The sequence below is a fragment of the Patagioenas fasciata genome, chromosome 4 (assembly GCF_037038585.1).
Source record: "Patagioenas fasciata isolate bPatFas1 chromosome 4, bPatFas1.hap1, whole genome shotgun sequence".
NCBI classification, from domain to species: domain Eukaryota; kingdom Metazoa; phylum Chordata; class Aves; order Columbiformes; family Columbidae; genus Patagioenas; species Patagioenas fasciata.
In genome coordinates, this window is record NC_092523.1 from 32,337,743 (window position 1) to 32,351,315 (window position 13,573).

Here is a 13,573-nt window from a genome sequence, read left to right on the forward strand (position 1 = left end):
ATGAATCAATTGAGTTAAGCTGCGTTTAGGAAGAGCCAGACTCTAAGTTTTAACGTTTTAGTAATACATTCATGCTCTGTTTATATGTCGTCTTTGAAGAGAACCTGTGAGCACACAACTTTAATCAGATGAAATAGCTTTCTGAGGTGCTTGCCCCCTCCCCCGATTTTAGATCTTTAGGAACAGGTAGATGGAAACATAATATGAAAATACTATAACTTTTGAAGGAGTGATGGCATCATCATTGCATCACTGGTCCCAGTGTGTATTCTATGGTAATAGGCATGAAATGGTCAAGTAGCTGTCTGTGCTTTCTCAGAAGCATTTTCTGCCTGTTTAGATGATTTACGCTTAGGTCAGGACAAGATTTCAAATGTCACACACTCACACAGCTGTCACAGTAGAGAGCAAAGTTATACCTAAAAAAAAAAAAAAAGGAAAAAAGGGTCTTTATTCTGAAGGAGTAGCTATCTGTGATCTGTTTGATCTCTGGGCTCAGTAGGTCTACTGCCTTTTTCTCCTTTTCTTATGTTTTGGCTTAACAACTGTCATCAGTTTCATTTGAAACACTGCAGTCTAGTGCTGAGCCCATGATGCCCTTCAAGAGTAAAATAAGTTTTTCTGCTCTAGACAACTAATCCATTTGCTGTTGCCTGCTTTAAACATCCTTTTAGAAGATTAGAAATATTCTTGGCTTTTGCATAGCTGCCTGCAGTTTTTGGTGAGTTTTGTGATTCCCATCAGAAAAATCCACTTCATAAGGTAACTTTTGAAGAAAATGAATTAGTTCTAATACTTTGGGGATTTTTTTTTCATTTCTCTTTACGATTGTAGGGAATTTCAGAGTAAGTGAAATACGTTCAGCTGTAGCCTTGTGAAGTCTCTGCCTTCCTACTTAGAATGTTACCTAGCTATATTTGACATGCAGAATAATTTCAGAAGAAATATCTATTTATGTTGTATGGCTAGAAGAGCACCACTTTTCTTTTTTAGACTTTTACTCTCGAGGTTTTCAAAGCTTTTTCTCAACATCTTGTCAACAAGAAACTGTTGTTTGTTACCATCCAGTTCATCTTTAAGGATAATCAGAGGGAGTTAGAATGACTACTGGCGCTACTGGCTACTGGAGAGTTACACATTAGGTTGAACCTCTACCATCATTCGGTAAACACAAATGTTTTTCTACGCAACAGACAGTTTTATATGGTAGGTTACCAAAAGTATCTGCAGTGCCACAGCAGAATATCGGGTTTAATTGATTTTCTCTTCTATTTTAAATTTTTGTACCTGCAGAGTTCAGAAATAGAGAGGAGGTTAGTCTTCAGGGAAATCCCTTCCTAAGTCATAAGACGATGCCAATTAACTCCAGGTGGATCATACGGCATATCTTCAAGCTTGATTTTTACCTTTTGATTTTTACTTTTTGATTTTTTACCTTTTGCAGGAAATTCTATGACAGACTTTTAAACTATATTTGGCTAGCACCAAAAAACATGACTAATTTGGATATCATGGATATGCATGATATTTCAGTGCTAGGAGATATGTTTTCATGGAAGGCTGTAGTTAAAGGGAAGGATATTTGGATATAAGAATATCCAGGACACTCTAGTGGTTTCATAAAAGATTTTATGAGACTCTGTTCCTTGCATATAATAATTTTAGAAGGCAGAAAAGAATGAAAATTTGAACTATGTACGTGAAATGCGAAAAAAAAAAAGAAAAACAACAAGATTAAAAAGAAATAAAATAAAGTAACTGGAAGTTATGGGAGCTTGAGCACAGGGAATGTTTGGTTCTGCTTTAGCATCTTCAGCTGCTGGAAACTGGAGTTCTGCATAAGAAATGCACGTGCATTGCAGGCTGTGTTTCCAGGGACAGAAATAAAGGAGCAGTAGTTTGACAACTGTATGCCAAAATGGCATTTTCTGAAAGCCAGTAAAGCAACGCTTAGGTGAAAAAGGATCTTAGCCAAGGTACACTTGCTGACAAGCTGATTATCATTTAAACTAGCTGAGGTTTTTTTTTTTTTTTTTTTTTTAGATTGGGCATGCAGAATTTTACATCATTCATCTTAATTTTATATAACAAAATTATTTCTATGAGTATCTGTTGCTCATGTAGTACAAGTAAAGCTTCATATTTCAATAGTGTTTCTGTGAGGAATGTGTAGTTACTCTTTGTGACACAAATTTTTTGCATTATGAAAACAGATATAGTTTACAAAGGGTACTAACCTATTAATCAGATTCAATAAATATCAGTAAATTGGTGAAATATTCCATCTAGTAAGGGAAGTGGTGACATTTCAGAATTCGAAGTAATTTCTATGGCATTTTTCCACTCAGTATTTTATGCAAAAGGGCATGTGTGGCTTCCAGTTACTCTCTTAAACAAGAAGGTACCAGATGTCAGAAGCTTTTTTTCAAACAGTTGTTAAAATGATATGTCTTTCCTGGCTGTCATTTCCCATGAAGTCACCATAGATCATTGCATTTCAACTGTTAATAACAACCTGTTTTCTGGGTTTGGCCCTTGAGATAGTGAATCTGTCCTGGCCATCTTTTCCTTTTGGGGCAAGTAAGGAATGGTTTGTGGCCAGATCCTGCCTTTGCACAGACCAGCACTTAGAACTCAAGTTGCTGCCATTGTCTCCAGAGCTCCCAAGAAAGTGAGGGAGGAGGACATTTTGATTCCAGAATTGTAATCCAGCCCTAATAATGATGAAGGCTGAGCCACCCAGAAATAAGCTATCCTTTTGCACAGTAGGCACCGAGAAGCAATCCAAGAAATACGATAGTTTGCGCACATACACACAAACTAAATGTGCTTGGTGTTGTCTGTTGCTAATGTTCAATGCATAATAGTTAGGGGATGTCTGAGGGAATTCATAATTACCTGTGTGACAACCCCTGACCTTCTCAGTCAAAAGTTGAGCATGCAATTCAGAATCACTGGATGTGGCAAAGGAAGAAACTGACTGAGGGGCAGAGGTGTTATAAAATGTTTATTGATATGTACTGTGTTCACTGAAGATAGAATTAAAAATTATAAATTAATAGAGCTTTCTGTTACCACAACAGAGTGAAACTGGAAAACTGGATTTCACCTGATCTTCATGTGGGGGAGGTGATGGGCTGTCCCAACCATGTACAAGTTGCTATTGGATCCAAATTATCCTGAAAACACATTTGTGAGTAATTTATTAGAACTAGTGAATCAGTTCGCGCTGCAAGTATTTTACTGCAAGAAACATTTTTGTGGTTTGTTCCTCGATGTTATTTGATAGCCAGTGAAGTAGCTTCATAGGTACAATAAATGAAATTTAATGCTCAAATTACTTTTGATTTTTAGGAGCAGAGCAGCCTCCTGGAATACTGTGGAACTGCTAAGCTGCTAGCTTTTCCAATACCCTCCAGACAATTTATATTGAAGATAAAGTAGCTAATAAAAAACCATCATGCTGGCTGGCTGGGAATAGAGATACACATGTGCACATGCACAAGTTGGGCTTTATCGGAGATGTCTGTGTTATTCCATATGTCATGTATTATTTTCAGAGTATTTATCACTTTATGAACCTATGCTTGTGCTGTCTTACATGTTTTTTAATGCTCTGCTGAAATGACTCTCCTGCTATTGCTAAACTTGTTCTGGCTTTATACCAAGAGAGGATCTGGTTTCTTCAGGCTGACGTGCCAAAGTTTCAGGCTTTGTGCATTAAGTCAGATCTCAACAGATCTACAAAGCAGCATCATGGTTATGCAAATGTCATGCATAACTATGGTTTGATTGAGATACAAAAGAATATTTCTTTCTTAAGAGAAGTTCACAAAGAGTTTTCCTCCTGGAAACTATGATAAGGCAAATGGAAAATAAGTAGGTGACTGACGACAGCCAACATGGCTTCACTAAGAGAAAATTATGCCTGACAAATTTGGTGGACTTCCATGATGGGGCTACAGCATTGGTGGATAAGGGAAGAGCAACTGACATCATCTACCTGGACTTGTGCAAAGCATTTGACACTGTCCCACATGATATCCTTGTGTCTAAGTTGTAGAGGCATGAATGTGACAGATGGACCATTCAGTGGATAAGGAATTGGCTGGATGGTCACACTGAAAGAGTTGCGGTCAACGGGTTGATGTCCAAATGGAGACCAGTGACGAGTGGAACAGGTTGCCCAGAGAAGTTCTGGATGCCCCATCCCTGAAAGTGTTCAAGGCCAGGTTGGATGGGGCTTTGAGCAACTTGGTCTGGTGGAAGGTTGGAACTAGATGATTTTTAAGGTCCCTTCCAACCCAAACCACTCTATGATTCTATGAAAATGGAGCACTTCATTCAGCCTGTGCTGAATGTTAAGAAAGTTAAGCTCTGGAAAACCACAGTGCATGGTTAGGCTGGCACAGTGTCATTTCGCATAGCTGTTGCTCTGTCAGTTGGAAATCTGTGATCAAGATCCCAGTGTGTGACTACCAAGGTCAGTGTTGGTTTTTGCTGTGTTTTGAAGTCTTGGTTTATCCATGAGATGTTTGTTACACACAATCTGTTTATTGACTTGCTTAAAAAATACTGATAAATTTTAAAACCTTTCCAGAAAATTACTCAGTTGAAGGTTGTGATATTCTTCAAGCACTGTTCGTCATGCATTGAATGTAGTGGTGCCAAGAATGAAGCCAAAAATGAAAAGGGAACTCTCTGGCATTAGTTGCCTCAGTTATAAATAACGTTAGATGTTAGGATTTATATGATTTCGACATGGACAGTGTATATTCAGAACGTCTGGCTGGAGTGTCTACAATAGTGTCAAAGGGTAATGCCCTGTAACAGGGTTGCTATAGTGACTTCGCAGTGACTCAATATTTTAGGGATTTCATATTTGAAAGAAGTGATGTTTGATTCTGCCGGGTGCTGAAAGTAGCGCCAAGGAATGCAGGGCAGTCTTAACACCACGGACTTCAGAATACAGAATGCTGTTTAGAACTTCTAGGATGAAGTCTTGCAGATGGAGCTTATTTATATCATGTGAACTAACTATTCCTGTTTGTATTGTTTTGGTATACGAGCCAAAAATAAATTGCAACAGTCCACTTAGCACACTGGTTCTGTCTGGTTTGAGTGATGTCTGCCAGTGGTGTTGGGCACATCACTGTTCCATTTTCACACAGAATGGAAGTGAAATACTCTGATCTAATTCTTAAAGTCCAGTACAGATCCAGCGATGGATTCTACTTTAAATATTTCACCATTTTTTCAGAGCAATATTTGATTGCAAAGGAGATTTGTCAAAACCTTTATGTAAGAAACTCTTAAATTAATTCCTATCACCTTTGGCTTAAAATAAATGAAATATGAAATAGAAGCAATTTGTGAATCTAGGTCTTGTATTTCTGTAAGCAAGAGAAAGCAAACTTGGCTTTTAAGAACTGTATTAATTGGCAGATAATGAATACATACATTTTAGACATTCTATTCTGAGAAACTTGTGACATCTTGATGAGGTGACCTAGTTCTTTTTTTTGTTACCCCTTTAAGATGGCATCTTTTCCATGTGCCATAAAAAGTCATATAGAAACAAGTAAGATGTGTAATAGGAACTCCTTCCCTTCCCTTGCTCCGTGACACTTCTGTAAGCAAACCTATTTCCAATATAATCCATTATTTCTTTTATTCTTAAGTTAGATATATTCATCCTTTCTCCTTCACTCTCTGTTCTTCCTTTCTTAGCCCACATAGAAATCAGGGAGAAAGTCTACTTCTTTATATTAATTGAGCTTTTTAAACAATTTTCAGTAAATTGATACAGAAAATTAATCGCACTTTTTATTTTTTTTTTTTTAAAAAAGACCCACTGGAGCCTATTAGGGTATAGTGCATTGGTCAAATGGGCCAAGAGGTGCTGTGACCTGGGATGGGACTGGGCAACCTCAGCGGATCAAGAATCCCTGGTTCTGATGCCACTTTTGCCATCAAACCAGCCAGCTGATGCTGGGTAGGGAGGAGAGAAATGAGGTGAATCATTAGTTCTGCGCTTAATTGCCATTCTTATGCCATGAGATTAGGCTACTTTTTGGGCTGTTGAGCTGTTCCCTTTGTGGACCCCCTGTGGAAGTGCACAGGAGCACACAGCCAAAGCCATTCAAAAATATGTAGACATTTTAGATGTTTTAGAAGCCAGCTCAGGATTTTAGGCATGTAGAAGGGCTCTCATGATTTCTACTTTAAAATCAGTGTCCAAGTGTCTAATTCCCTTTTAGAGAATCACTGGCTTTTGTGCAAATAAATATCATTTTCATCAGGGAAAGGGCTGGGATTTAATTTTGATCCTGAAGTCATTACTCATATCTTCCTATTAGCACAGAAGAAAAATATTCCAGGATTGTATTTGTAAATACTTTTCTTCCAGTTTGTCACAGTTTGTTTGTTTTGTTTTGTTTTGTTTTATTATTTTGCCTGGTTTTGAAGAGGACAGAATAGATGTGAGCTTGTAAGAGGCTTTCACTTATGTCTTACACAAGAGGCTGTCATGGAAACTTAGTAATCATGGGGTGAGAGGTAAAGCCCTGTTACTGATTAAAAACAGCTTAAAAAATAGTAAATATAAACAGCAACTTTCATATCATTTTTGCAGGCATTTTCCAGCATGGAAAATTATTGTTAGAGACATACTTCAGGAATGAAGCACAAATAGAGTTAATAAAAATTTTCTGGATGAAATTGTGTTTTATAGGGAAACTGAATGCTCATTAAAGATGGTAGCTGTAATGATTTCCCTTTTGGATCCAGTAAAAAAAATAACACTTTTAGTCATTCCAACTGAAAAATTTTTAAAGAAAACCGAACACCAAAACTCTCTCACAAGTATTTCCACAACAATAAAAAAATCAAGTAAACTATTAAAAGAGATTTGGCTGGAGGGCTGAAGTAAGTTGAAGGATGACAGTTCTATAGTGTAGGAGGACGTAAAAATGAATTTTCAAGTTGGTTAATTCAGGTAATGAAGAAAGTGATAACTAGAACAAGGCAAGCTTAAAAAAACTATAAAATAAGCAGATGCAAAAGAACTACAAAAATATTCACTTTGTAAATAATGACATAACTCAATAATAAATAACTCAGAGCCCCATTGTTTGGATAAAAAGCATAGTAAATAATTTTTTTAATTTGGGGATTTAAATACGGTTTTGAAATAGCAGTTGCATTTACATAGGCTGGGATCATTACTATGAAATGTACCTAATTACCTATCCGAGTTGCCATTAGAAGAAAAAAATACGTGATCAGTAGTATGTTACTGCCTATTTGGCTCAAACAGCTGTCTCAGCCAGTTGTCACATTTTTTATTTTTTTTTAATGTTTGCTTCAGTTTGAGATCTTGTGAGTTCCATCAGCTTTGTGGAAAAACAGAATAAGATGTTATCCAATAGGTTACATCTCAAAAAATGCACAATATCTTAATGTTTTGTTTTCTGGTAGTTCTTTCTCCTTGGTCTTATTGAAAGCTTTTAACTTCATGCCTCAGATGAAGAAGTGTGCTCACACCTTGGCCAGTCTGTGGTGCCTCCCTCTTGGTCCTTCTCAAGCCACTGCGTGGAGCTGCGTCAGATGCTCCTTTCCCAGGACTCTGGGGAGACACGAAACAACTTCATTTCAGTCTTAGCAAGACACGGCATCTGGCACCGCACTTTATTTTCAATTACAGCTTAAGTGTTAGTTTTAACTTTGATATGCTTGGCTCATTTTGTATATGTTAAAAAACTTTCTATCTGAATTTTCTATTTATATTTATCCCATATTCAAGGTGTGGATTTGGGACAAAAAAGTATGTGTAGACTTTTTTTTTTTTTTCCTAGAGGTTATGGCTTTAAATAGTTGTGTTCCTTGTGCAAAGCTTCTCCAAAACTCTGATTTTAGAGTTGGGGACAGCACTATGAGTCAGCACTACAAACATTCTCTTTAGACCCTTGGGAATATCTGGAATTCAACAAATGATAGCTAGTAGCTGCTTGGGACGTGCTTAATAGTAGGTTAAATGACTCATTCCTGGGTCAAAAGAACTAGTAGGAATTTGTGCCAATATAGCTCTTCTTGTTACATATGAAACACGGGTTAGCAGATTTATTCTTCATGCTTGTATTAGTCTGATAGTATATGATTATTTTTAATAGGGTATACTACATTTCTCTTACAGAAGGTCAGGATTTGAGGTATTTTTCTTTCTAAGCACAAAGTGAAAGAGAGTTGTTAAAGAAAAGTTGAGAGAGTTGTTAAGTGATAAATTTACTTTAATCTGTACAATATTCTCTAGGAACTAGTTTCAGCAATCTGCTTAAACCATGAGAAGCAATCTAAAATATATTTTAACAAATGGGAAGCCCTTTAAAAAGTGTTGATTGTAATTTATTCTCTTCAGAAATGGTCCTGTCATAACATTATAGAGATAACCTGCATTACTTCTGAGCTTTATAAAGATTCTTTTTATCTCTCACATGTTTATGATCATCTTATGAAGATTAGCACTATTTTTTTTTTTTGTGGTAACCTAGATTTTTATTCTCAGAACCACATATCAGAACCATTGAAATGCTAATTACTTTATTTATCTTGACATAGAAGGATTCTTGCTGGCACTTGACGAATCCTTTTATGAATACTAGTACATCTTCTCAAATCCCATCAGAGCTGCACAAACTGTACAAACCACGTTATGTTTTTTTTTCTTGTGCATGTCAAAAGATATGTTTGTTACAGTTGGCTGCGAAGTCCTGACTTCCAAGGCGAAGCAGCATGCAATGGGCAGAACCCCGTTGAGGGATTTCCATGGTTCACTGGCGCCCTGGTCCTGCAAGCACTTTTGTTCATGTTTAACTTCTGAACAGAATAGGTAGTTATATGGGCAAGCACAGGGATATGCTTTTTCAAAGTTAGCACCTCTAGTTATGTAAAGCTCCACAGCTTTTTGGTCCATAGCTGTAAGACAAGTCAGAATCAACAGCAAACTAACTTTTAATCAGTTTGTCATTTGGGCTTTTACAGTGTTTTGTTTTGGTCTGTGCAAGAGTTTCAGAAACTAATGAGGATTTTTTTTAAAATGTAAAATTCCCTGAGCATGAATTTCCGCATAACTCTATGAAAATATGTTCATGCTCTTTTGACAGTATAAGGGAAGGTCTTAAAGGACCTTTCCATAGGAAAATAAAATAAATAAAATACTTTGTTCTTTCAGTGCATTCCTTCTAATGTGATCAGCTGTTTCATGGCGAGAAGAGAATTTCTGATCGACTTCTTTATTGAAAGAATGTGCTGTGAAAGTCCTTGGGGTATGCAAGTCAGAGAGCTGTTGGACGAGGCACGTTAGATAATTCCAGTGTGATATAATTGCTAAGGAGCAGAAAAGAAGTCTCTAAAGCCAGAACATAAGCTATAAAATAATGTTCTAGGTCAAAACACAGTTGGATTTGTAACTGGAAACAAAATGGGAGCCAAAGTGGACTACACAAAGTCTGGAGAGAAACAAGAATTTCCTCCAAGAGAGAAGCTGAATATCTTATTGCAGTTACTTGGTTCTGAACAGCACTGTGTGTGCTCAGTCTTGTCCAAAGTGCCTCAGATCTGGTGTCCTTCACTGGTACCCACCAGACCCTGTACCTTCATGAACACCTCTCTGGTGCTGCTGTGTCAGCACACAAATACACCTTCTGGCTGAATGTACAATAACACGCCTCTGCTGGGTGGTAACATGGTCTTGTAGTTTCAAGTGTGCATGACTGAAAACACATGTGAAACTCTGTCTGAGTGTCCATAGGACCTCTGAACCAAACACTACATAGTGGAGACATACTGATCTGCCCCACAGTGCTCTAGATATATAGCAGGACAGATGCAAGCTATTTTATTTCACCTCCCAGTGCACTCCCTGCGTCTTGGCTGGGAGCCAGCAAGGGTTCTAGGTTTGAATGCCTTTAGCAGGGTAGCTGCTCTGTGCTCCTGTTCCCAGGATTAAGTTTTAGAAAGTCAAATGAACCGCAGCAGTGCTGCTCCTATCTGTCTTCGTAATGATCCATAAATTTACTGTTATTACCAGGGGTGAACTGTTATCACAGCCAGGTGATAGGTCTGAAGTAACCAGAAAGGAACCAGAACCATGATCTAGTAAATGGACTGAAGCTGGACCAAGGGTTGGACTTGATGATCTCTGAGGTCTTTTCCAACCCAGTCCATTCTGTGATTCTGTGAAAGTGCACTTGCAAGTGACTTTCTAGTCAGTAGTGTTTCTACTGTTAATTTAAAGACTGAGGATGAGATTTTGAACTGATTTATACAACTCCTGAAGGATTTGAACTTCTAGTGTCTATAACAAATCTGTATCATTATAAGGTCAAGAATAAAAATGAAGAGAGGCAGGAAGCAAAGAGGGATCTGGTTAATACTAAATCTGACTTATTGTAATCTTGTGTCTGGCATTTTCTATCAAAGGAAGATCCACTTCTGAAGAGCCAATCCCAGAGGACCTGGTGCCTCAGTGTTAGAAATGGTACCAAAGAAAGTTTTGGAGATGCTGTGGTTACCTGGAGGAATAAATAATTGCTCATTTTGCAGTTTTCAGTGAGATGTACTGGAATTGGATTTTTGCAAACTCTAGAAACCTTATGGTACATTCACTGGATTGTTTTATGCTATGTGTTAGCTGAAGTTGTTAAATATGCTGATTGTGAAGTATGTTACGGCACTTGCAGACAAACTTAAACTAGAGAAATAATTTGCATGGTTACATTTCTATTCTGTTTGGATACTAAATCCATGTAAGACGTAATGATAGTGCTCTACTGTGAAATAATAAGTGTTGGGTTTTTTCTTCTTAATTACACAGTGAATAAAATTGGAAGAGTTCTAGAGATTGCAGTTGGTAGTGAAAAAAAGATCAAAAAAAAAGGTGACACCCTAAAATTTATATTGTGGAAAAGTGTGAATAATCCTCGCGGTGGTGTGGTTGTCTATTGTTGTGAGAGGAAGGGTTAGTCCATTCTGGCATAGCTGTCTACTTTTTCCAGTTTTGTAATTCAAAATCCTTATTTTGAATCAAATCCTGACCCCAATGACATCATTTGGAATTTTGCTTTTGGCTTCAATCTGACCAGGTTTGTGTATTTAAAACCAAGAGTTGTTTGTCTTGCTGGGAATATGACAACATGTCCTGGACAGCTCTGTGTTAGTTCTCCACTATGCAAAAGGTTTTGGAATGTGTGTATATACAAATGCAAACAATGCATGTATATAAAATGTCCAGAAAATATTTTATAGGTGTTTATAGATGCTATAGAAATAACTATGATTATAGGTAAATAATATGCTTACAGGAATGCAAATTTGAAATTTAACTACTTTCTTACGCTTGTTCTACCTTAAATACAGGATTCCAATTCCCCTGTTTAAATTTGGGCCCATACCCCTGTTAAAAGCACATCTATATGGCCTGAATAGTCTTCAGTTCTATGGCTACATTTAGAAAGTAGTTGACAGTAGTTATCAAGGTTTGCTTTTTTGTTTGTTTTGTTCAGGGTTGGTTGCTCGGCATTAACCTGGCAGGAGTATACCAGAAAGTGATCGAAGCAGAACACCAGGCTGGCCACACACTGCCCTGATACTATGGGAAAGGTATGCCTGAGGAAAACTAGCTTTTGGAAGCCAAGTAGAAATGGAGTCTCTGTATTCAGCAGATAATCAAGCAATTACGGCTTCTACTTTTTTTTGTCTTTTTTAAAGTGGAATGGATGTTTCCCCATAATTAAGCAATGAATTGCTTAATTTATGGATTAGAAACAATTCCTAATATATCTACATGGTTGGAAATGATTCAGAATTGGCCTTGAGGATATCAACTAAAATCCACACAAGTAATAATCAGGTCATTCATGGACTTGCTATAGGGTGATGGTTTGCGGAAAAAAAAAGCCCAGATGTTGTCGTGGTTGAGAGTGATGCTCCTTTAAAGTAAGTTCCATGTATTTCCGCACAAGAAACCTAACCTGTTCAGCAGCTTGCACCTCCATCATAATTTCTTCATAATTTCTCTGTTCTCTGACCAGGTACAAAATGCAAAAGTGTTAAAGTTCGCGTTGAACAAGGGTGAGATCAGCTCAAGGGGAACAATGACTATGTTGTCATTAGTGCTTCAAGGAACAAGACCTTTTCACACTTTTTTGCACTTTAAGGAAAGAATAGCCTTCGATAATGTAAGAAATGACATCTGGATTTGGGGTCTTGAAATATAGCCCGCCCCTGTGGAGCACACTCTTTTTGGAGGTATCTCTCCTTGGATCTGAGAGAGCTGAGGAAAGGTTGTCTTTCTCCCCTCCCTGTGGCTGCAGGATTTTCCACAGGGGAAGGAAGAGGAGCCTTCTATGCCCCTGCAGCACTGGCAGCCTTGACACTCAGGGAAAACTAAAAGCTGAGAGCAAGGTGCTGGGGGCTGCCATATGGTTTTTCTTCATATTTTCTTAGGAAAGACTTTAATGATGAAAAGCATAGGACTTTTCTCAGCAAGACTCATATTTTCAGTGTTCTCTGAACAAAAACAGGGATAGCGAAACAGAAGTGTTTTAAAGGGAAGAAAATGCCATGAATTGACTGGAAATGCTACTACATGTTTGTGCTGGAGTTCTCTGCCATTGGAAGTAATAAAAATACAGCTGTATATTATCCATTGGGTTTTGGTTTATTCTGGAAGCTAATTTTTAAGAAATTGAGGATTATTTATTGGTTGTGTCAGGGGAATATTTGGACTGTTCTAATTCCAGTGTTCAACTTTTTCACATTTCAAGCCATATAAAGGAGAACAAGATATATGGTGTATCTACCCTAGTTCAACAGAATGGGCTCGAACTATTATTATTATTATAATCATCATTTATAATCTTCCTAAATTTACTCAGCAAAAGCAGTTTTCATGCTACAGTACTGGATTCAGGTCTTAGAGTGTTGCAAAATATCCTTCAATATGATTCAAAGGCAGTTTATTTTTGAAAAGGAGAGTGAACACGAAAGTAGGGAAGACTTTGCCTCCACAGTGGGAGCCCAAGTTTGAGACTGACAATTTTGCTTTTCCTTCAGGTTGTGTAAAAGAAGCCACCAGGGTGTGTGGCAAGTACCCTCACAACAGTGTGTGTTTTATATGGCATCACATATGTGTGTTTAAATGTAGAAAATGGCATTCCAGCAGGATTTTGTGTCATGAAGAGAGTGGGTATGATGTCTCAGAGCAGCAGCAAAAATTTCTGTCCCTCCCCACCTTAGCTGGGCAAATAGCTGTCCGGCTCACAGCCCTCCAATCACCCGGGCTGCCCAGCTTCCACCCCCTCAGCACCAGCAGCTCGCACACCACCTACAGCTTTAAAGGAAAAATTGTAATAAAATCACTTTCAGTCATTACTCTTCCATTTAAGACGGCAGAAGTTCGGGACTGGGTAAGAGGAGCAGAAGTTTGCCTGGCAGAAGTTGCTCTGAATCAGGTTTGTAATGAAGTTTACTGCTGAAAGAACTAACCTGAAAGCAATGTAGTTTTCTCATAGGA

At 37.8% G+C, this 13,573-nt stretch overlaps 1 protein-coding gene across 5 annotated transcripts in view; it reads left to right on the forward strand.

Annotated features, from left to right (window-relative positions):
• The window catches only part of SLC7A2 (solute carrier family 7 member 2), a 58,928-nt gene that overhangs the window by 17,443 nt on the left and 27,912 nt on the right, over window positions 1–13,573 (forward strand). Inside the window, exon 2 of one of the 5 annotated variants that reach the window (XM_071807549.1) lies at window positions 11,562–11,658. The exons of 1 other annotated variant lie outside the window; for it this stretch is intronic. In XM_071807549.1, coding sequence (XP_071663650.1) covers window positions 11,650–11,658 — 9 coding nt within the window. In that variant the 5' untranslated portion in view covers window positions 11,562–11,649. Of the gene's footprint in view, window positions 1–3,090; window positions 3,194–11,561; window positions 11,659–13,354; window positions 13,512–13,573 lie in introns of those variants that run through there. 3 more of the 5 variants (XM_071807546.1, XM_071807547.1, XM_065837017.2) reach the window with 3 other exon arrangements.